The sequence below is a fragment of the Coffea eugenioides genome, chromosome 8, assembly GCF_003713205.1.
Source record: "Coffea eugenioides isolate CCC68of chromosome 8, Ceug_1.0, whole genome shotgun sequence".
Lineage (NCBI taxonomy): Eukaryota > Viridiplantae > Streptophyta > Magnoliopsida > Gentianales > Rubiaceae > Coffea > Coffea eugenioides.
This window is the reverse complement of record NC_040042.1, coordinates 353,743-379,487: the sequence shown is the minus strand read 5'-3', so window position 1 is coordinate 379,487 and position 25,745 is coordinate 353,743. Positions and strand designations below refer to the sequence as shown.

Here is a 25,745-nt window from a genome sequence, read left to right as displayed (position 1 = left end):
TATCAAAACCCAAATGAGAGAATAAAGAGCCACCATACAGAACTCCATATGACTACCCTTCAAGCATGAAACAACCATGGAGAAACAGCTGCTAACTAATTTCATTTTATTTTCTCTTTTTTTAAATTTCAAATTCCATCAACATAAAAGATTATGGTAATATTGCTTAAACCAGAACCAAAACAGAGAGGTAGACAGAACACTCTAAGACCTTCAGTTTCTAACATACAATGTAAAACGTAGACACAACAATTATGAGTCTTCAAACAAATTTGAAAAAAAAAACAGCAATCAACAGCCATTTCATTCCAAAAATTTCATTTGTCTCTAACAACAATCTACAGCCATTTCGAAATCAGAACTAAAATTTTCTAGTCTGATTCATTATTCTCTCTATGGGGTTTCAATCTCTACTGATAAGCAGCATAGTTCAAAAATATAAACTGACACAAGTACTGATCGTGCAGTTACGTTTGATATTTCAGTCTCAACATGTCTAAAATCATTAAAAGTATGAGCCAAAGATTTTAATGTAGGCAACAAAGAAATTATTCACTAAAGAATTCTGGGCGCTGATAGTGTACTTGAAAGACTCAAAAACTCCATATGGTACCATCTATCCCTTTTTGGCTTACAAAAAAAAGAACCCATTCCCTATCGAATAGAAAGGTATATGAGTCGATGAAATAAGCCATATAGGGCAAACGGCACGTCATTTAAACCACAAGGTGCTTTGAGTCAAGCGACTACACTATCTGAGTCCAAAATGGTTAGTAAAAAATTACATGCAGCCTGCTTTAAATTCTTTGATTAATACTTGTATTGATTTTAGTCATTTTGACACTGAAATATGAAACAAAGTGAACAATAAGTCCATGAGATCAGTTTATGTTTTTGAATTATGCCACATAACATTAAAGGCTGAAACCCAACGAAGACAACACAAAATCACACTAGACAATTTAAAATCTAATTGGGAGATGGCCGCAGATTGTTGATATAGACTAATGAAATTACTGGAATTAAGTGGGTGATGCCTATAGTAGTGTGGGCCTAAAAAATCACTAGATTTCAATTTTCAGAAAAAAGGAGATAAGCATGCACAATTGGCTCCTTTTGCACTTAAGAAGGTGCAACGGATAGTAATAAACTGAAGGGCTTTCAATAGAGCCAAAATTTAAATTCGAAGAATCAAGAATGCAAATTTGAGTTTGATGTTGTTTTAATCTCAGGAATTCATTCATACATGTTTCGAGGATTAAGGGACTACATAGGTCAACTCACAGCCTTCGTATACCGCTTTGTGAATTCTTGGCCTACTGATATGGATATGAAATCTTTGTAGGGGTACAAAAGTGCTTGAAACAACCATGGAGAAACAACTGCTAACTAATTTCGTCTTATTTCTCTTTTTTTTTAAATTTCAATATGCATCAACACTCTAAGACCTTCAGTTTCTAACATGTAAAAAGTAGACACATTAATTATGAGTGTTCAAACAAATTTTTAAAAAAAAAAAAAAAGGGAATCTACACCATCGGTACTAAATTGGAAGCAAAATTCAATATAACTAGGTCTAAACCCACTGAAAGCAAAGACATGAATCGGACAAATTCGCTGAAATTTTGCCATTAGGTCAAAATTGAAAGCAAATAATGGATATTGAAAGCAAATATGCATAGCAAGAAAGCACGGGATTTGAAGAATCTCATCTCCAGGGAAAGGAAACAAAAAATAGAAAGGAGAAGAGAAATAATACTTTCCTGAAATCGTTTCTCCTCAAAAAGCTTTCTTCACAGCTGCAGAAAACAGCCAACTCTGGACAGGATCAAGCCACAAAAACAAGCAACTTTTTCCCAAGAAACAAATGCGTCCCCAATTTTCTGATTTTCCCCTTCCCCTTCCCCTCTCCCTACCCCTCTCTCTCTCCTCTCCCGCTCTCTCTCTCTTGAATTTTTGGAAAGTAAGAATACAGATGCGAGCAAATATATAATGTCCACTGATTGCCGGCAAACGGCTAGTTTTGGCTCGCTAGTGTGACCCGAGTTCCAACGGTAAATTCGAACGGGTCGGTTGGAAAGTGTCAATTTGGAAACCAAATATGGGAAGGATTAGTCTTCACAATTTGGTAACTTGGGTTGAGTTACTTGTAATTCGTTTATCACACTCATTAATTATGGTAAATGATGTATTTTGAATTTGATTTGTCTAATTGGTGCTTGTGGATATACGTTAGTGTATTTGGATAGGAGATCATTTGGACAAATTATTCAGAATAACACTGTAGGATTTTTTTTTTAATATAATGTATATGAAATAAAAAAAAATAGTTGAAAATATAAAAAATTGGTTGGCATTTTTATTTATGATGCAACTCAAATAATATTTAAAAAAAAAAAAAACCTACATTCCCAGTAGGATGAAGAATCAAAATTTCCACCAACTAGTGCGTGTAACACAATAACTACTTAAATCTAATAAATTGCAAGATAATGGAACATGTTAAAGTTAAAAAATGATCCATAGTGGAACTTGTTAGATCAACAACGTGGGTTACATTTTCCTCAATTCCTGCTTTTAGTTTGAGTATAGAGAATAAAGATTTTACATTTGCTTGACCTTATACTAGTGAGTAAAATTTATGTAAAGAAAGCAAAAAAAAAAAAAAAAAAGGTCATACATTTACCCCAAAAAAAAACAGTAAATGTAAGCGTGTGTAAGAGTCTATATATTGAAACGGTAATATATTGCGTATTTACAAATTCCGTGTTGAAGCACCTATTCAAGGAATCTTTAGTTTAAACTAGCCTATTAGATGTTACAACTATTAATTCATGTGTATAAAATGAATATTAGTTCCAAAATACCTCTATTAAAAATGTCCCTTTGTTATTATGTCTTTCTCATTGTCTAATTGGATCGATCCATCTCTTAAAATTTCCAATATTTCTAGACATGAAACAATTAATCAAGCAGTCTGAAATTTATTATGATTTTGTCATATTACATGGAGATTTTAAATGAAAGCACAAATATACACTCAGTAAAAGTAATTATTTGCAACGTGGTTTTGAAAAATATGCACATGGGTCATATTTGCTTATAAAAAGTGACAATTACGTTTATAATCAAATCAATTATTTTCAATAGGGGCTTCTTCTACCATCTCATGTGACAAAATTCAAATTAATTTGCAATTGTCAAATTGGTTGTATTACATTAGGCAAAGTCGAGAAGTGCAAGGTCAGATTTGTCCAATTAAATAACAAAATGGGTAAATGTGAGAAAGTTAACATGTATTGAGGGTATCTTCTACAATGCTTAACATTTGCTACTAAAATTAGGAGTCTTCCATGAAGAATCCTCTTGGATGGATTTGTCATCCATTTTGCTCTCTGTGTTATCAATTTAAGAAAGGCTCCTCATCTAAAATTCATTTGGTTCTGCTTTCAGGCTGGTTCCATCAGCCAAGTAACATTTCCCTATCCTTATTGTCAGATCACCTACAAGGAAAATCACTTAAAAGAAGGGCAAGAAAGCCCCCTCACCTATATGATATTAACAATTTAAATAGTAATAAATATACAAGTAGTGTCACATTGGCTAAATTGCATGTTTCGTTTGTTGCATTGTTGGTACCGAATAGCATTGCCCATAAGCAAGGCACCTGAAGAAGTGAGAACTTATAGCATTGCTCTTGCCTCTGGTGTCAGCATCTAGTTCATAATTAGATCTCGTTAAGCTAAACCTAGAAGAAGAAAATGATTGTGATTATAGTTTATCAAGCACAACAAAATTCTGCAATTTTTCTACTCACTGAAAAACACACCTGATGCGAACATAGGATCCATGGCTCATGTTCAAGTCATTAAAGCGGTTGATTAATTCTGGACTTGAATTAATCAACCACTTTAATGACTTTAACATGAACCATGAATCCTATGTTCGCATCAACACCACCTAAACTGTAACCCTAACCCTTAATCTAAGCTCCACCTTCCCGAGCCATTGTAGCAAAGGCAAAACAAGTGCAAACCCTTCAAGATCATTTCCTTTTTTTAGAAGGTGGCTGGGGAGTCTCTTCATCCTCTCCTTCCTCATCGTCCTCTTCCTCTCCATCTCCATCTTCATCGTCATTGTCATCATCCTCATCGTCATCATCCCCACTTCCACCATCACCATTGGCCTCTGGCTCATCCTCAGAATCTTTGTCATCCTCATCATCCTCCTCTTCACCAGAAAAGTCTTCCTCATCCTCACCGCCATCATCCTCCTCATCGCCATCATTGTCTTCGCCATCATCCTCACTTTCACTGGCATCCTTGGTCTCAGGGTCAGGCTGCTTTTCCATGTACAGATCAGCTTTTGACAACCTGCAAATTATGGAAACTCATAACTGAATTTCACTTTGGGATGGTAAGGAAGAAGAAGACGAGAAAGAAACCTCTCCATTTGCCTTGGCTCCCTAGGGAACTCGATGGTAATTCCATTTGTCCTGGATCCTATCTGAAAGCAAATATAATTACACAAGGTCTTTTACAGTTTAACAAGATAAAATTTGATTAAGAAAAAAGTACGACAGTGGTCCTGAGACATGTAGAAAAGAAGATGATGGTAGGTATGTCATAGAGCAGACAAAAGGAGATAAAGTGCATGCATTTCCCAAAAAAAAAATGTTGAAGGGGGAAAATTACAAAATGAAGCTAAATGACGAACATGAAGTTCATGTACCCAAATTATACAAAAGGTCCCTGATAATGCAAACAAAATTCTGACCTAAACTCCTAACAGGAAATATGCAGGGTAAAATCTCAAATCAAGAGGAAGAGCGGAGGACAGTGGAGGGGATGGCAGGCTGTTAAGCAACCCATAAAGGTTGTGCATCTCACATGATTATGGTAAAGATAATTTGTCTTTTTCATTAAAGGCTAAGAATTAACTAGGTTATGATAAACCTTCAAGATACATTACTTGCAAAGTGTGAAGCTACTATAAAATTCCTCAGCAAGAAAACCTAGTGGTTTGGAAGACAGATGCGAAGTCCTCATTTTGCTTCCTCTGGAGCACCTCACTCATGAAAATTCAAACAATGACCAGCAAAATTTTATATAACCTGTTAACAAACTTTTTTTACAATGTTGTGTGTTACATAATGATTATATAACCTGTTATTAGGCACAAACACTTTGACATGTTTAGCTCCTCACTCAATTCTTGAAGCTTTCTTCCTACCCCTAGGACTTCAAAGCCAGTCACAGAATGATAATAAGAAAGGACTTAGATATCTGAAAAATGTAAAGTTAATCAAGGGCCAAAGCAAATCAATACAATTTACGAGATTAACAGTCATTCAATCCTAAGTAGCAATCATTATGCAAGTGTCTTGATGCTTGAGAGTTGGGACCATAGAAGGCTAATGTCCTACAGATGAAAAGTTTCCCCCAGTCACCTTAAATAAACTACTGGCCTATGATTATACAAATCCTTGATGAATAAAGTCATGAAAGAAAAGTATATTGGCTAGTAATCAAGATGCATAGAGAAACATCAGCAAAATTGCACCAATTAAATCCCAGTGTCATCCACCTTGTACTGATACTACAGATGGTGCATTTATCCTATATCAAAATGACTATTTTATTTTCAACTTGAAGACAACAAAGATTAACTGGATATGAATAACAATTTTGCATTAGCAAAGCCCTCCGGGAGTATTTAACTAAGGTATCAGTTGACCAATACCAGTAATGCAAAAGCACCAGAAGAGAACAAACAGATGAAAATTTGTGCCGCTTCACCCAAGTTCCCAAACCCAAACCCAGAATACATATTTCCACTTTGCAGTCAAAAGGAAAACAAAATCATCACCAACAGCAGAATACACATCTCAATACCCAGTATACATATCTATACTACAAAAGTTTACTTTCTAAAAAGGGCCAAACTTTTTCATTCAAAATCTTCTGATCAGAAGCTTGAAACACTCTGACATTATCCAAAACCGCATAAAAACATTTAGGACCTTGTAAGAAACAAAAAGTAGAATAAAAACATCATACCAATATCAAAAATTAAAACTTTACTCCACACAAAGATCAACACAGAACCCTGTTTAACAAATTTACACACAAAAATTCAATCTTTGACACAAAGTCAATGAAAATTGCACCACAAACAGAACCCACAAAGAAAATATGTTTATACATTAAAAAAAGGAAAAAAATCTGCACTAAAATAGACAGTGAGAGAGAGAGAGAGAGTTGGAATTTACCACTAAAAGCAGGCAAGACAGAGACTTTACAACCGAAGTTGAAATCTCAGCCAACAAAGCCACCATTGCAGAGCTCAGAAGGCTTTCCATGCCAACACTACTAGAGCACAAGACCTCCATCTCCAACCCCAAAGCCCAAATGCCAAAAGAGAGCAACAAAGCCTAGGTTTTGACAATGAGGCTAGAGGCACAAGGGGCTCCGAACATAAGGGTTTGAGAGAAAAATCCTCTGAGGGATCAGCAGAGAGATTCCTAAAAACCCCAAAGAGTTTTTGCCAAAATTGGATTGGGGTTTATCCAGTCAGAATTCTCCTCTTTTTTTTTTTTTTTGCAATGTGGATTATCGGTAACACTAAATATTCTTTATTTATTTAACTTTATTGCGTTTTAAAATGTAAAAGGAAATAAAGTCTCCAAAATCACTGCTGTTAAAAGTTGTGGACTCGTGGGAATCACTGCTGGTAAATTGGTAATTGGGTAAAAATGATGCTCGTCGGCTCCCCATGTGAAGTACGAAGCCCGTCCTCTTCTCCGTATTTCACAAGAAAGTAAAAAAAGAATATTAGAATCAATAATCTGTCTGTATTATTAATCTTTGCTACGTTGTTAATATAAAAGACTTTTTAGAAAAGTGATTTAGATATATCCAGTATAAATCAATTCAAGAATTTAAAATTTTCCTTTTGAACATGCAATATGAAAAAGGGTTTATGTTGGCAGTATTAAAAAGGTCACTCCACGGTATCTTATCAGATGATGAACTCTTAAAAATGAATTTTATTTTACGTGAATATGAATCATAGAAGCGCTTTTAAGTTACTCTGCGTTTGATGAGGTTATGGTAGAAAACATCCTCCGACTCCTTTCGTCCCATAAATAAATGTATTGTCACCTTGGTCAATGAAACTCTTTTTGCAGTAAAACTTCATCAATTTAGTTTTTTTGAATAAATTCTTTAGATAATAATTGATGTGGATGGCCAAATACTACTATATGGAGAAGAGTTTCTTGTTTGGATTGCAATTTTTCAAAGAAATTTTTTTACTTTTTCTGTGATCACGTGTTTCGATTACTTTTTTACTCTACATACATAAAATTGCATCGTTACATGTTTTTTACGAAATTTTCAGAAAATAGCAATTCAAACCAGCGATGGTTCCCAAACATGACCAAGCTTTTGAAAGTGCTACAACGAGAGGAGTGAGTAAAATTGGCTCTCTTCTTGGTGGGTTCTTGGTGGGTTAAGGTTGCTATGACTTTTCTACAATTTATTATCTGGAATAAAATGTTGCATTAATTCACCCGTTGAAAAAGAAAAAGAAAATGTATATGATGTACTTGATCATGCACACAATCTTGTCGATCAAGGTAAATGTACATCTTAAATGATTTACACGAGTAAAAGAATTTTATCCAATCAAATCGTGTAGTCAAAGAAGAAACTCGAATTCTTATAAATTTGCAATGGCCCTGTAACCCTACAATGTACCCAAAAAAAAAAAAAAAAAAGAGACCCTCGAATTCTTTCGAGTCTTATTGCATTTCAATGACAATAGAGATTGATACTACTATCATTGAGGAACCAACAGCAATTAGTTCTTTACACATAAGATTGCAAACCGCTACTATATATAACAGGGAACAGGAGTATAACATAAAGAACTAGAAACATTATTATCATTAGTACGATTAAAGTTGAACTTTAGCAGGCATTGCCTGCCTTATTTGGCAATTTCCCTTTTCTTTTTTTTTTTTTAGTTTTTGTGAATTTTGATTATAAATATTGCATTATTTAGCATCAAAGAAACTTCGATTATTGAGTTTGGCTCGTTGGATTGTGAAGCAAATTGATGTTTTGCCCCTAGAAGTGTTCAAACTAGTTTATGAAATTCAAAACATGCAAATAGAAATCAGCATTGGGATTATTAAACAAGCCCTTAAACATCTTTTTTTTTTCTGGAAGGACATCAAGAATTGAAAGAGACCTAACTTAACCTTGAAACCCGCATGACGCAGGGAGGGAGGGGGGACTGTTCAGTTGAAGGTGATTGATATCTGCCCTGCCGATGTATTAAAGCTTTTCATGGCCGTGAGAATGACCCCTCTTCAATTTGAGTTGGGACCTTTGAATTGATGGAAATCTAGAATGCCATGCAATAGCGTAATGTGTCAAATATTAACTGATAAAAAGGATCCTTAGTAGGACACAGTCAAGATTTTGCCCAGTCTGGAGATAAGGGGGGCAAGTTCGGATTGACTCATCCCCCCCAACTCCTCTTACTGCAGCACCATTCATTGCTCTCGTCTGCGATAATCGACTCATGAAAGTTTAAATCTCTGTCTGTGAAAGCACAAACCAAACACTACAAAGGGCTCCTCCAACTATTAACGATTATATTTGCCCAACAAAAATCATGTGAGTCGATCATTACAGAGAGTTTGCCCAACAAAAATCATGGCAGTCGTACTAATCAGTAAAGAGCAGCACTACAGAGTCTTCCAAAAGGAGCGGGTATTCTCGTTTTTCGTTTTTCTTGGCAGTGTAATATTTTGTGGTTCCATGACCAAAAGAACCCGAGGTGGGCAGAACAGTATAGTGCTAACCTCCAACAAAAAACCAAAAACAAAAAGTATCTTGATCCTCCTCCGAGATCAGAAGAGTGAGTCCATTTATTCGTCCCCAGCCTCAGGGAGTATGCAAACTTGACAAGCAGCAGAGCCCCTTTTATATGCCATCAACTCATCTCTAAAGGAGTACATGTCAACGCAATCCGCATGACAAACGAGCGTCATCTCCTTCAGAACCATTGCATTTTCCAGCAAAAATTTCACCAACTTCAATTCTTCTGGTTCTTCCCCGCAAAAGGACTCAATTTCAATGCTCTTTAGCGTATGCAGCAAACATCCAGGCACAACTTCTGGAGGCTCCCAAAAGTATGGGACGTGCCCTCTATTTTCAACCCCCACGTCCAGGCAGGTACATGTCATCCCCTGAGCAAAGAGGATAATTCAAAAAGCTCTGAATCAGCATAAACCACGAATCCTGTAGATAGCATATGTTCCTCAAACAAATCACACACATACAACTTACGTCAGGAAAGACGAGGCTTTCCAGATTAGGACAGAGTCCAAGAAAACCTGGAAGCAGTATCGGGCCATGCAAATAATCGAAACCCAGCACCAGGTGGACCAAGTTGTGAAATAATAGGACTCTGCTCTCAGAAGCTGCACGTAGGGCCTGGAAACATAATAGAGCAATCACAAGTTAATTTCAGCAAAGAAAAGTCTAATAAGGATAGTTGCAAATGAAGACGTCTTGCCTTCAAAGTCTCTCCACCTAGTGATAAATGCTTCACCTTGCAGAGACTTCCAAGTATTCCGCATATCTTTTTTCCATAATTGCGTCTTTGTATATTCGTCCAACCCACCTCTTCTCCCAAGTTGTTGACGTTGATATTTGCTTCATTTACACAGGGCATGTGTTCAACCGCCATATCATCTGATGCAAAATCCACCAGTTTCATGTACTCCACATTCGGTGCCTTGACAAGTAGTTTGTACTTGATTCTGCCACCAGCTCTATTCGATGATTGCAAGCTCGTGTCACCATACGATTCGAAAGTCAACCTCTTCAGTGAAGGCTGTGCGATGACAATATTCACAGCATTGTCCCATCTTTCCCTAGTTATTTGCAAGTCCTCAAGGACAGGGCAAGCAGAAAGCAGCTCTTCTATTGATGCATCGCTCACGTACATGACATATTTAAGACAAAGGGTCCTGAGTCTTGGAAAAGAAGCGGTACATGGGATGGCGAGCAGGAACCGCCCACTGAGTTTCAAAACTACCAAAGATTTAGACGAAAAAAGACTCCATGGCAACTCCCTAATACCAACAAGAGATCTCATATCAAGGTCAAGCACTTCAATGTTAGACATTATCACAATCCACATCCAAGCATAAAAGCGTTTAGGGTCAAATCTATCATCAAATGAGAATCTGAAATCTCGAATGCTCGAGTGGTCACGGACGAACAAAAGGCGATCAACAAAGTTGGTAAAACTCTGAATATCATCACTCTTTGCAAAGCCATCAAACTTAGCCATGTTACCTCTGTCTTGCAGTTTTATGTCAAAATCAAGAGTGGGTACCGAAATCCAAAGCTTCTTCCATCTTTTTGACAAAACCCCTGTCTGCGCTGCGAATCTGGTTGGAAGAAAAGAGAGTATTTGACCAAGAACTGCATCAGGTAAAGTGCTGATTCTGTCTGGTACATTGCTGCAGCTGGAGACATCTGCTCCCTTAAGAATCTTCTGATTCTTAGATTGTCCCCTCGGCAAAATCGAGTCCATCAGGTCAATGGCATATGCACTATTAAGTGGTACACCAGCAGCAACAACCCAGCAAATTAGTATTATAATATAGACAATTAAAAGTAGAGTCAGATGAGACAAGCATCACCACTCAAAGATTAGTACTTTTCCCGGACAAATTAGTTCTTTTTAAACAGAAAAAAGACAACCAATCGACTTTATCATATAAAACCAACAAAACAAGGGGATGCTCATCTTTTATTCTAATATCACCCAGCACTATTTCTTAAATCAGCACTCTAAACGAAAAACAGGAATAAAAAAAAAAAAAAGGCTACATAGCCTTAGTAACCAAAAGGATTTGGATTCTGGTCAACTCCATACCCTCTCCTCGCATCGGATCCCTGCTTCTTCTTTCCGATCCTTCCCCTTCTGTTTGATTATCATTTCAAGAAAAGCAAGAACCTTTTTACTTAAAACAAGAAAAAGTTTTGCTTTTGCACCATCAAACATCATCATTATCATCTATTGAAGAAGAAAACATTACATGCATATGGCAAAAAGTGAAAGATTCAACTATTGACTATTCTAAACTCCAAGTCACTAACTACTCGTCACTACGAAGGAAATGAAACTCCGCTCTTGATTTGCAACTTACAACGGACGAGCTACTGCGTAATAACCAGGGAAAAAGACATCCCTGTCAGGATTGCCTGCTTGGATTGTGTGCTTTGGCGCTGGAATTTCTTGGTCGCTTCAAAAAGGCCGTAAAAACTTTCACCGCTCACCCTTCTCCAGCTAACCCCCACCTAAGGTGAAAGAAAGAAGCCCCACAGACTCTGTTGTTTCCACCGTTTTCTAGAGTAAAAAGTTTTCTAGAGTGTGAAAGTGAAGAGGCTGGAAGCTACATATATCTGGACACGTCCCAAGATTAGAATAAATTGATCATAATAAATTTGATTATGAATATCAATCAACCCACAGGTATAAATAGAAATCAATGCAAGGCAATATGGCAAACGTCAAACAAATCAGTGTGAAAATGAAGAGATTGGAAGCCTAATCGATAGAAACGGCACAGTTGTGGGTCGTTTATTGTGAACGAGCGAGAATATAGTAGACTGAGGTAAATATGTAGCTGTGTGTGTTGGACATAAGCTCCTCGGCTCCAACCCAAAAGTCAGCATGCCTTTTGGGTTGGGTCGTGGGTTTAGTTTATATCCGGTGTGTGTGTGTTTCTTAACTAAGGTAAGGGAGGTAAATATGTAGCATGAGACTGTCCAATTTGTGTTATATTTTTTGATTTTTTTCTCGATGCACCACAATTAGGGATGGACAAAATTATTCGCTAACTCGAAAATCCACCATATCTGATTCGAAAATTAGGATACGCGATATATATTATTTGATCAGATCAAAAGAGGGTCCTATACCCGTTAAGATGCGGAGTGGGTTAGAATCACATAATTAAAAGCCTGTGGGTACCCGACCTGCTCCGCATGTATATATTTTTAATTTTTTTTATACACATACTATAAAATAATATTTTTAGAACTAAATAAGAAATTTCATTAAACAAATTGCATTATAAATATGAGAGACTATAGTTTATTTACATGATTCATTTGTAGAAGTTAGAAGTTATAATCTTATATTTTACAAAAAAGAGTTAAATTAATGTGGAACATATATTTAAAAAAATGTATTACTCATTTCAAACATTTATTGATTTTGAATTCTTTTAATTTTTTACCTTTTCTTGTATTCTTTTTGCATGGTTGTTTCTTGGTAGGAAACTTTTTTTGAGAAAAATCTTTATTAAATCATAATGAATGTTTAAAATACAAAATTAAATTAATATAAATTATTTTTTTAAAAATTAAATAATAAGTGGGGCAGGATGAGTACCCATTGACACGACTCTATTTCAGCAATTACCCTATAATCGGGTATCTGTTGAGATGCGGGACAAGTAAGAGTCAGAAAATGGCTGACCCGTAAGGTATCAGTCAGGTCAGTCAAATGGTGGGTCGGTGTCAGGACATGAATTAGTTGTAATAAATGTTCAAATTGGGTATAATTCAATTGAGGCCAAAACGATGTCGTTTTGGGATATTGCATTAGTAGTTAGTTAAGTCGATTAATTAACCAATTGCAGGTTGTTAGGATTGGTTATAAAGTGGGGCCCACCCATGTGAAGAAAACAGAATTCCAGTAATAACATTTCATCTTCATTTTCTCCCTCTCAAATTCTCTCCTTTTCCTCTCTCTTACCTCTGATCCTCTACTTCTTCATCTCTTCTCCTCTCATTCCCAAATTTCATCTCAGTCAGTACTCAGACTTCAGCAATTGAACTTGAGTTCATGACAAATTGGTACCAGAGCTAGAAGATCCTCGGAACATTTACTATTAGCAATGGCAGAAGGCACTAGATTCCGGACATTGGAGGAGCAAGTAACGAAACAAGAAATCAAGCTGCAAGAATTGATAGAATCTCTCCATGCATCACAGTCTGAGCAGCAACAGATCAAGAATGATTTGAAATTGGAAATAGAAGAAAAAAGCAAACGAATGGAAGGCTTGCTAACAGGAATGGAGCAGAAGTTGAGCAACCTTCTGTTAAGAATGCCTCCTGTGAAAGAGAAAACAACCAAAGGAGATAGCAGGGTGTTGATAGATCAGACACCACTTTTACCAACTCCACCAGCTCATCACTGATTACCAGTGGAAGGAGAAGCTCAAAAACTCCTTAAGAAGGATTGGAGTAAGTTTCAGATTCCAAATCCTCCTAAGATTGATTTACAATTGTTTTCTAGAGAAAATCCTAGAGATTGGTTGCGAAAATGTAATAAATACTTCTTGAACTATCAAGTTCCAGATGAACATAAAATTGAAATAATTGAAATGTATCTGGAAGGCAAAGCTGGCAAATGGTTTCAAGGTGTAAAAATTGAGAAACCTAGGTTGAATTGGGAGGAGTTTGGGGAACTGTTATGTAGGAGGTTTAATGATAGAACTTGCAAGGATATAGTGGAAGAATTCAACAAACTGCAGCAAGTAGGCAGTATTGATGATTACCAAGAGAGATTTGAGGAATTGAAGCCTCTGATGATGATCAAAAATCGAAATCTATATGAGAACTATTTCATTTCTAGTTTCATAAGTGGACTTAAGAAAGAAATTAAGCCTGTGGTCAGGTTGCTAAAGCCTGCTACATTGTCTGAAGCCTTTGAATTGTCTCAATGGCAAGAGCAATCCATAAGGATCCAGAACACGAGCTCTAAGGAACACACCGAGTCATTGGGAGAAAACAGATTTGGTATAACAAGGAGTACTACCACCTCTATTGGAACAAATTCATACAAGGTCCCTGCCAATAACACTTTTAAGCATCCTAAGCTCAGGAACTCACCAGGGGACACAAGAGAGCCTAAAAAGATTTCTTTGCAAGAAATGCAGTATAGGAGGAATAATGGATTGTGTTTCAAATGCGGGGAGAAATATGGAATAGGACACCAGTGTAAAGTAGGGTACTCAAATTGCATGACATTGGAAGAGAAAGATAATGCTGCATTTGAGGATGCATTTGGAGAACAAGATGAACAGACTGGGAATCCTGGGCAGGCCATGGATATGTCACTGCATGCCTTATCTGAGGCTTTAAAGAGGAAAACTATTACACTTACAGGTACTCTAGATGGGGAGAAAGTGCTAATATTGGTAGACACTGAAAGCTCAGACAGCTACATCAGCAATGAGCTAGTAATTGGGATGGACATAAGCTACCAGTGGGTGGATCAACCTTTCTCTGTTATCATGGGGAATGAAACCTGTGTCACCAACAATGCTATATGCAATAGTGTGCACTGGAGGATTAACCAACACAACTTTAGATATAACCTCAAGGTCATGGAACTTGGAGGTTGGGACATAATCCTGGGAGTAGATTGGATGACACATTTCAGTCCCATCACATTTGATTTTCAACAACTCAAAATATCATTGCACTATGAAGGAGATGAAATCCACCTACACGGCCAAGCAGACAACTGTGATATGGATTTGATCAGAGGCAAGAACTTGAGGACATTTATAGAATACAAGAGGCAGATGTGCATGGCTATGAGCTCTCAACAGGATCAAGAAGGGAAGTTAAAACCTACACCACAGGAAGTGGAGGCACTGCTACAAGAAAAAAGGATGTATTCCAGACTCCTAACTCATTACCTCCAAGTAGAAGTGTAAACCATGAGATACCTCTTAAACCAGAGGCTTAACCATTCAAGCTTAAGCCTTACAGGTACCCTCATTGCCACAAGGAGGAAATAGAGAGACAGGTTGCTAAAATGATGTAGAAGGGTATTGTTAAGCACAGTAACAGCCTCTTTGCTTCCCCTGTGTTGCTTGTCAAGAAGAAGGAAGTCACCTGGAGGTTTTGTGTGGATTACAGAAAGTTGAATGAAATCACTGTTAAGGACAAATTTCCTATACCTAATGTAGGTGAACTGTTGGATGAGTTATCAAGATCTGTGTTTAAAACCAAGCTAGATTTGACTGCAGGGTATCATCAAATCAGAATGAAATCACAGGACACCTTTAAAATAGCATTTCAGACTCATTGTGTCCGTTTTGAATTCTTGGTGATGCCCTTTGGGCTCACAAATGCCCCTGCAACATTTCAATCATTGATGAACCAGGTGTTCCAACCTTACCTGAGGAAGTTTGTTCTAGTTTTCTTTGATGACATTCTGATATATAGCCATACACTGGAAGATCATGTTCAACATCTAAAAACTGTATTGGAACTGTTGAGGGATCATCAACTATATGTGAAGAGGTCTAAATATGCATTTGCTCAGAAGCAAGTTGATTACCTGGGACACACTATTACTGATAAGAGGGTCAGTATGGATGACTCTAAGGCCCATAGTATCTTACAATGGCCAGTCCCAAAATCTGTCAAGAAATTGAGCGAATTTTTGGGACTCACTGGTTACTATAGAAGGTTCATAAAGCAGTATGGACTTGTATGCAAACCACTAACTGAACTATTCAGAAAGGACAGCTTTAAGTGAAACATGCAGGCACAAACTGCATTTGATCTTTTAAAGAAATTCATGTGCTCAGCTCCTGTTCTTAAGCTGTCAGAAGAAGGCCTTTGTGATAGAGACAGATGTCAGTGGGGGAGGCATTGGGGTAGTCTTAATGCAGGAAGGACACCCTATAGCCTTTCTGAGCAAGGCACTGTCAGCAAAGAACCTAGGCCTATCAGTTTATGAAAAGGAGTTGCTTGCTCTGGTAATGGGGTCACCAAATAAAAACACTACTTAGTTGGTAATCACTTCATTATGAAAACTGACCACCAATCATTGAAGTATCTGCTAGATCAAAAGTTGAACACTGCTCTTCAGCACAAATGGATGACCAAGCTGATGGGGTTGGACTATGAGATACAGTACAAGAAAGAGACTGAGAATCAAGTGGCAGATGCATTGTCAAGAAGACTTGAGGGTGACCCCACCCTTCCACTTCATTCCTGCCTAGCCATCACTGCTGTTAGACCTAGATGGATTGAAGAACTACAGAAAAGCTATGAAACTGATACACTTTGCCAAGATATAATAGCTCAGTTGTCACTGAATCCTAAGTCTCATTCTGATTATACTTGGGTAGATGGAGTACTCTGACACCAAGGGAAGATCTATGTGGGAAATGCTAATAACATTAGGAATCAGGTCATTTAGGTCCTATATCCTTCAGCAATAGGAGGGCACTCTGGACAGAGGAATTGTTGGCAAAAGGTTAAGAGCCTGTTCTACTGGCCAGGTATGAAACAGGAGGTGGTGTCATTCATACAGAACTGTGACATATGTCAGAGGAATAAATCTGAGAATGTTCCCTACCCTGGACTGTTACAACCAATCACCATTCACAGGGTTATTGAGAAATTGAGAAATTGCCAATCACCAAGCTTGATCTCACACAACTATGAATTTTATTGAAAAATTGCCCAAATCACAGGGTTATGATACCATATTGGTAGTCATTGACAGGTTCACTAAGTTTGGCCATTTTATTATGCTTACTCATCCTTTCACAGCCAAGACAGTACCTCAAGCCTTCTTGGACAACATATACATAATGCATGGATTGCCAGAATCTATCATTACTGATAGAGATAGGATTTTTACTAATGGATTCTGGAGGGAGCTGTTAAAGGTGATTGGAACATAACTACATTATTCCTCTTCCTACCACCCCCAATCTAATGGACAGAGTGAACGACTCAGCCAGTATGTGGAAAATTATCTAAGGTTCATGACTAGAGAAATGCCTTCTCAGTGGAGCAAATGGCTAGCAATGGCTGAGTGGTGGTACAACTCTACCTATCACTCCAGTCTTAATATGACTCCCTTTGAGGCATTGTTTGGATACAAACCAGTACCCCTATCCCTAGGACCCTATTTAGAATCAGTGGTGCTTGCAGCAGCTAACATGATTCAAGGGAGGAACAGGATTACCAATTGTATAAGGGACAACATAGTCAAGGATCAACAAATGATGAAGTATTTTGCTGATCAGCATAGAACTGAAAGGGAATTTACTGTGAGAGATTGGGTGTTTTTTAAGCTGCAGCCATACAGACAACAAACTTTTGCAATCAGGAAGTGCCTCAAGTTGTCTGCCAAGTATTTTGGTCCATTCCAAGTAGAAGAGAAGATTGGCTCAGTAGCTTATAAGCTAAGGCTACTCGCAGGTACCAAATTACATCCTGTGTTCCATGTGTCATTGCTCAAGAAGAAATTGAGGCCATTTCAGAATAGCTCAACCAAGTTGCCAGAATTAGACACTCAGGACCAATGTCCTCTGCAACCAGAAATCATCTTGAAGAGGATGGTCATTATGCGAGAAGGGCAAACTGTTGTACAATTTTTGATCAAATGGCACCAACTATTTTTGATCAAATGGCACCAACTGGACTATGAAGAAGCATCATGGGAGGACAAATCCTTTATTGAACATCAGTTTCCCACGTTCCAGACTTGAGGACAAGTTTGTCTTAAGAGAAGGGAATTGTCAGGACATGAATTAGTTGTAGTAAATGTTCAAATTGGGTATAATTCAATTGAGGCCAAAACGATGTCGTTTTGGGATATTGCATTAGTAGTTAGTTAAGTCGGTTAATTAGCCAATTGCAGGTTGTTAGGATTGGTTATAAAGTGAGGCCCACCTATGTGAAGAAAACAGAATTCCAGTAATAACATTTCATCTTCATTTTCTCCCTCTCAAATTCTCTCCCTTTCCCCCCTCTTACCTCTGATCCTCTACTTCTTCATCTCTTCTCCTCTCATCCCCAAATTTCATCTCAGTCAGTACTCAGACTTCAGCAATTGAACTTGAGTTCATGACAGCGGGGCGATACCTGACCCGCGTCCACCCCTAACCACAATTTTACAACATTACTTACCGTGTGCATGCGCACGTTTATACTTATTCCTCTTCTTGTATTTCCACTGAGCTACCCCACTTGAGGATTAAATACTATACACTAATCCCTCTTGAATTTTATTACTAATTGTACTTGACCACTTCAACTTATTAAAGAGGCACTTTACCCCCACTTAATATTTTAAGGTAGAACTGCCCTCGATTTTTTTTTTTTTGCTGTTTATTCATTTCTTTTTTTTCTTTTCTACAACTTCCTTTTCCTCTTTTTCACTTTTCTCATGTCATTCTGCATTTACTTTCCTATTAATATTACTAGTTTTGTGCTTATTATGAAATTGTGGTTTTCTTTTACTTATAATTTCATCCTTGTTTTAGTTTATTTATTTATTTACACTATTAGGAAATCCATGATAAATTATATAGTATGAAAAAAATACTATATATCTGTCATAATCAAAGGATATATAATTAGCAATTTAACTATTTAAACATATGTTAGCAAACTAAAAATTTTGAATTACTTAATCTTTAAGAATGTATACCAAGCAAACAAAGTAACTGGTATTGTATTTATTTTTTTATTATGTATAGTTGATTACACATTGTGTTATTGCGATCTACTTTTGTCTTGTTAAAATTTTCTTATGAGCAAAGGAGGAGTGGGATTTAAGAAATGGGGAGGAGAAGGGAGAAATGGACCTTATTACGATCTGTTTACTTGTTATTTCTGCTATTAATATTGAATTAATTCTAAACACTAGATGTATTTATTTAAATACTATATGAAATGTTCTATGCGCATAACTAATGTATACTATATTACTATGGTATAGCATAGATTTTGTGGTCATTATTTCGTTATGATAATAAAAAGTTAAAAAGATACAAGTAAACAAATAATAAGTATAAGATGATACAAATATTATAATTAGAGATTCTAGATACAAATCTCCCTTTCTCCCTCCACTTCTTAAAATCACACATCTTTCGTGCTAAAAAAAAAAAGATAGAAAGTGTTGTATGGATAGTAATAGTAAAGAAAAAAAAAGTATTTTGTGACTTTAGAGAAAGGATGAAAATTAAAAAATAAAAAGAAATGGGATAAAGAGACAAGGAAAAAAATACAAAAAAAAATAACATTGAAGAATACTTTTATCCTAAAACATCAATTGAGGGATAAACTGGTTATTTAATAAGTTTAGAGGGGTAAATAACAACTGGGGGCAAAATTCAAAGAGGCTTAATGCGTTCAACCTTTTAAGTGATAGTTGAAAACAACTGGTGTGCTCCACCAGGAAGGTACTAGTCTAAAACATAAAACATTTAATTTGTATTTACAACTCAACCAACCTTTTATTGGTATTTACAACTCAACCTTTTAATTGACATTCCTTAGTTTTCGGATGGTTTGAAATACTGTAAGATAAACGTGGAGGTATTGATGAAGAAGAAGAAAAAAACCAACCGTATTAATTGTGGGATATCAATTTTTTTAAATGAATTGTGAATGTTATGATTTTAATAGTAAGGATAAAAATGATAATTCAAAAAATAACATTATTTATAACATTTTTTTTTAAAAAAAAAAAGGCAAAGACAGGTGGAAAAGACACATAATTTGCATGCATATTCAAGGAAAAATGGATAAATCAAAAAGAGATACATAGAAATTATTGGTAGTTATGATTTTGAAAGTGGTAGTTTTCGATAAGTATGCATGGGTTGTGGTAGTTTAATTCATTCATTGCGCAGGTGGCAAAATAGCCTAAGAAAATCATTCAACGTCTCTTACATTTTGTAAAATGATTTTTTATTCCTTACTTTTAAAAGTGTAATTTTACATTCTTTATAAATTTATGTGGATCAAATTTAGTTTATACCTAGGTTTTCGACTAGTTTTTTGCTGAAATCCATAACATGTCTTGCAGGTGATCATTTTATATAGGCAAATTTATCAAATCATATTTCATATAATCTGATTTATAGTCCCTCACATTTCACAAAATGATTTTTTCATCACTTGTTGATCATGTGTATGAATAGTTTTTCCTTGTTTTTATAAACTCATGTATATTTATATTTAATTTCACCAGAATAGTACGATTAGCATGTAATATATCTCTTCATCTGAATAAACTAGTTGTAGTTGTACGTAAAATCAAATAGAGACATATTACATACTATTCGTACTGTTCAGGCGAAATCAAATAAACATTTATATAGGTTTAAAAAAAAGTTATTCATATATATGATCAATAATGGATGAAAAAATTCATTTTGTGAAATGTGAGAAATGAAAAAATTCATTTTGTGAAATATAAATGATGAAAAATTCATTTTGTAAAGTGTGAGAGAATATGAATCGGATTATATGAAATATAATTTGATAATTTTTCCCTTTAAAAATGATCACGTGCAAGGCACATCGTGGATTTCGACAAAAAATTCATCGAAAACTTTGATAGGGATCAAATTTAATCAATGTGAATTTGTAATGGATGTAAAATTGCACTTTTAAAAGTGAGACGAAAAAATCATACAGCAAAATGTGAAAAACATTTTGAATGATTTTCCTCCTAACTTAACCAGTAACCATAAAGCAACAATAAATTTTTATTATTATTTTTAACTTCATGCTCGTGCTCTATATACAAAGAGAAATCAATTGACTTTTCTTCTTACGTGTCATAGGTTGTTTTCACAAGTGGTATAATAAATTGACAAAAAAGTGTAATAATTGATTCATTGTAATTGAATACTTTTTATTTCTTAATCAACTGATAAAGAAATCATAATTGTAGTTCATTTATTGCTCACTAGTCACATCATAAACACACAATCGCAACTATAAATCACAACCCAAGGACTCAGACTCTTGTACTTGCAATTAAATCACTAACGAGTGTAATAATATACCCATTGGCTTAGAAGTGAGTTCCTTTCCCTTTAACTTCCCGTTGATCCAATTGGACCCTCTCTTCTAGTATAAGTTAGCTTAGGAGTAGTTTAGATTTTGCCAGATGACCAAAAAAAACCGAAAAAAAATGTAGAAGTTGTAGGGTAAGGCAGATGTCTCGATAATTGAGATTGCCCTATTTGAATTATTAATCTATTATAGTTGTAATATTCTTGACTTATACATCATACATATTGATCCACCATTGTATTTACTTGCAATAATATTATTAAAAAAAAAAGATTTTCGATAAGTTGATTTTCCCCCTTAAGAATGGTATTAATTGACAACTATTTTTCAGTTGAATTATCTATTAAAACATTTATAGGAAATAACTTTAGTAAATCTCATAACCAATAAACATACGAAAACTCTGTGCAAGAGTGAGCATTGAATATTCAGTCAATTTAGTTGTTGAGCTCATTTTAACAAAAAAAAAGGAAAAAAAAGAAAATAAAATTTATAGTTTTAAGACAATGTCAATCCAGAATAAATATATGATACAAATTTGGTAAGAAAATTTACATTTTTAACATAAACAATTTTGTTGGATGGTATAAACGGATGTATAATAAATTACTGTAGTAAACAAAGTCTTCTTTTATTCATGCACGGGTTTAGATCTAGTAACTGATCACCATTTAATTTTGGGATAACGTTTAAATAACATTTTTGCAGTTTGAGTGTAAACATTTTATGTGCAACAATGTACACAATTCTGGACAATTAAAGCTTGCAAGGATTAATGGATTTTGATCCATGACATTAAAGTACGTTTTCTTTGGTTCTAGTACTATACATTGTAGATATAGCAATAGATCTTTGTATAAATGAAATACAAATGCTATTATTTTTAAGATGGTACAGAAACTAATCAGGTGCTTATGAAATCCTTAAATCCAGCAATCAAAGCCTCCTCTTCTCCTTTCTCCTTGCACATCCACGTTTTGGCAAATGCCTTGAAGTTGTGTTCCCTGTATATCTGGACTCTTAAGTCTTACTTTGAAAGTCGAGATTTACGGTGAAAAGAAGCGAAGCTTAAATTTTTTATTTATTTTTTATCTTTTTTGGGAGTTTTGATTAAGACTATCAACCAACATGTCGTGTCATGTCATATTTGTACTCGTGTTAATGAGTCCAAATTCATGTGTGACACATTTGGCTTTTGTGTCGTGTTCGTAGTATAACTTATTCATTGGCATATCGTGTCGTGTCGTATTTTAACCCAATTGATCTATGAGTAAATCTTATATACACTGACAGTGGATACACTATCACCGTTCGATTCATGACATGTGTGCAAAAAATAAATTTCAAATTCAAATTTTACATAGTTGTCATTCATCCAACGCTGATAGTGTATACACTGTCAGTGTAGGAAAGATTAATTCTTGATCTATTTAACTTTTTATATGAAAATTATAGATAAAATATCGTCAAAAAATAAAACATGGTTCTCTTTCAAGAAATTATGCGGTGTTCTCTTAATCTCTTTTGATTATAACTTTTCATTGAATTTTACTGATATAAGTTTTGAATGTATTATTATCTCATTAACAAAATCCAAAAAAAAGTCTATTTTGTTTTTTTCACAAAAAAAGAAAAACTTTAGAAAGAAAAAGATAGCAAAAACAATGCAATAGAAGAGTAATATAAACAAGAAAATTCAAAAAAAAATTTGACAAATACAATAGAAAATTTGTGGTGTAGTGTTAAAGTTTACCTATAAAAGATATTTAATCACAAAGAAAAGAGGAAAATATAAGCAATATTTGATCCAAATGCAAGTATTGATCTATTTGAGCAATGAAGAATGAAGGCCGAAAGTGAAAAATTAAAATCATAGAGGCTATCTATGTTCATCAATTTGAGAAAATAAGAATAATGAACGAATGAGGTGAAAAATTAAAATTATAAAAGTTGCATATGTGAATTTGTAGAGTCTGAATTTACTTGTTGTTTATTTATTTGTATAAGAAGTTAATTATATTATTTTAGTTCTTACACTTTAAAATTTAACATAAAATAATTTATTTTTGGTGTAATATTAGGAAGGAAGCAAATAGCATTTCTTCAAAATTATTAACATGTGAAAAATAGGTTAATCGTGTCAACCCACGGGTTGATCCATTACAACCTATTCTGATTACGTGTCGTGTTTGTGTCGATCCATTCTTGGCATAAATTATTTCGTATCGTACCGTGTTTCATTTAGATTTTTTCAATGTTGTGTAATTTGTGTTTACGTGTCATTTTAGGAATTGCGACTACTAGTTTTAAGTAGGAAGAAAAGAAAATAAAATGGAAGATAGACCAGTTACAAAAATTTTCTCTTCAAAATTGAAGAAAATGGAAGGAAACTTCAACTAAGCTTTATGAACTTTCTTAAAATGCCAACTTTACCTATGAAATATTAAATAATAACATCATAATTAGCAATGAGTTAGAAAATTCCTTTTTACCCCCTAATTTCCCAATCAACATCATTTCTAGGAATGGCAATGGGGGCGGGTGCCCGCGGGGGGCCCTCGGGGCGGGGGGGAATTTTTACCCCCAGTTTAGAAACGGGGCGGGGGCGGGGGAGTATACCCCCGCCCCATCCCCCGCCCCGCCACCCAAAAAAAAAAAAAAATATATAATTATATATAATATGTAATTTAATTAGTTATAAACTTATGATAATGATAGTATTAGTTAGATGTATTATATAATGTATATTAGTATATGTAATATAATTGATATTATCAATTATACGAATAATTAGACATTTCTACTAATAGAATTTATTAATTAGTTATACTAAATTTACTAATACATTTATACTTAAATTTCTAATTACACTTAATAAAATAACACTTTTTTCTCAAAAAAAAAGCACAAACACAATAATGAATTAGTGATTGTATTTAGGGCTGTCAAAGGTCCGGGTCTGGACCCGGACCCGGCCCGGACCCGCCAATATTTGACGGGTACGGGTAGGCATATAGTTCCGAGACCCGGACCCGGACCCGGACCCGTTTAACCTAATAGATTTGCGGGTAGGATACGGAATATGCCGTTCCGACCCGTATAGGACCCGAACCCGTTTTTTAATTAATTAATAATTAAAAATATATACCCAATTTTGTTCAACCCTAAATCCCTAATAGTCTAATACCCACGTATCCCTCTCAAGCAACCCCATCAACTGCTTCATAATCACCAGCCTCTGCTTCCCACAGCTAGGGGAAGTATGCTTCTTCATCAAATCGGGGCCGCAATTGGAAAAGATAACAGCAGAAGAAGGATTGTTATTATCAGTGGGGACCATCAAGTCCTGCAACAGAACCGAAGGGGAAACAGAAACTTCCTTGGGCAGCGTCCAGGACGAGTCCAGAAACCCACCTGCAGTAGGGGCAGCGGGAGCCACGTCAAACCAATTGGGGGGTTGGGAGGGCTTTTTATCCTGAAGTTCGAGACCCCAAGCGGAGGCAAGCTCAAGGGCAGAAGGGCAGCCAGAAAAGGGGTCAAGAGGGATGCGATCGTGGGCGGCGGAGACGGCAGAGGTGGCGTGGGCATCCCAGTCGCAGTCCTGGTAGAGGGCGAGGTTGTCGGTGGCGCAGCGGACGGAGACGGGCTCGGAGGCACAGTTGTCGCAGATCTGGGAGCGGAGGTGCTTGCGGGAGAGGGCGTTGGCGGAGTGGACTGCACCTTTTTGCCGGGTAGACCCGGCCCGGATTCGGGACCCGTCGGGTACGGGTTCGGTGACAGATTAGAAGACCCGTCGGGTATTCGGGTCGAATCCGGAACTAATCTAGTATAACGGGTCCGGGTCCGGATATATGCATTCCGGCCCGGACCCGGCCCGTTGACAGGCCTAATTGTATTTGTACCAAAAGTGAAAACTTAACTATTTTAGTTGTATTTATTTCATCATGTTGGATTGTATTCAAATAATTTTTGTTTGATTGTATTTATGAGTTTCAATTGTAAAATTAAAATGAATAATAATTTGATGATGTGTTGATATTTTAGTACTTGATTATTTATTAAAATTTAACTATAATAAAATTTTATTAACCCCGCGGGTGCCCCCGTGGGGAAGCGGGGCGGGGCGGGGGGGGGGGGGGGCGGGGGGGAGTTTGCAGGCAGCGGGGCGGGGGGGAGGTCCCCGCCCCAATCCCGCCCCGTTGCCCCCATCCCCGCCCCAATCCCGCCCGTTGCCATCCCTAATCATTTCTTTTATTTCATAGCCTATCCTTTCTTTTATTTCTCTTCCCTCCTAAACTCTCAAACTAGGCCTAAGTGGATGTTTGATATTCCATTCTATTGGTTCTGTGAAGGTCTAAGCCCAACATTCAAGAATTTCTGAAAGATATCAATGGGCTTTCATGGAAGTCAACTTTTTGGAAAAGTCATCTTGTTTTATTCGAAAAGTTTTATTAGGGTCTAGACCAACTACGGCCTTGTTTGGCAAGCAAGTTTTAGCCAAATTTGTCTACTATAAGTTTTTTAATAACTTTAGTTACAGTAATCTTAAAAAAAATTTCAAAATTTTTAAACTATACACTTTAAAATATCCAAAAATTGACACACTTTAAAAATTTTTCTACAACTTCTACAATAAGTTACAGTAAAGTTTTAGACAAACATCTAAAAAACTTATTTGCCAAACAGGGTCTACTATGCAAATCTAGTGGTTAGTCTTTGGCCAATGAAATAATATTGTCAATTGAACAAATAATGGCCACAATCTTATTTAGATTGTAATTTAATGTC

General features: G+C 35.9%; 2 protein-coding genes across 2 annotated transcripts; both read right to left on the bottom strand.

The window, feature by feature from the left end:
- Window positions 1–3,599: 3,599 nt before the first annotated feature.
- LOC113779813 (prostatic spermine-binding protein-like) lies at window positions 3,600–6,585 on the bottom strand. The gene is made up of 3 exons (XM_027325543.1): window positions 6,272–6,585; window positions 4,445–4,506; window positions 3,600–4,373 (listed from the first exon to the last, which is right to left on the bottom strand). The coding sequence occupies exons 1-3, from the start codon at window positions 6,389–6,391 to the stop codon at window positions 4,046–4,048; spliced, it is 510 nt and encodes a 169-aa protein (XP_027181344.1). The 5' UTR covers window positions 6,392–6,585; the 3' UTR covers window positions 3,600–4,045.
- A 2,057-nt stretch (window positions 6,586–8,642) lies between these two features.
- On the bottom strand, window positions 8,643–10,633 carry LOC113779358 (FBD-associated F-box protein At4g10400-like). The gene is made up of 3 exons (XM_027324923.1): window positions 9,592–10,633; window positions 9,363–9,509; window positions 8,643–9,262 (listed from the first exon to the last, which is right to left on the bottom strand). Exons 1-3 carry the CDS (start codon window positions 10,618–10,620, stop codon window positions 8,942–8,944), a joined length of 1,497 nt encoding a protein of 498 aa, XP_027180724.1. The 5' UTR covers window positions 10,621–10,633; the 3' UTR covers window positions 8,643–8,941.
- Between the last annotated feature and the right edge of the window lie 15,112 nt (window positions 10,634–25,745).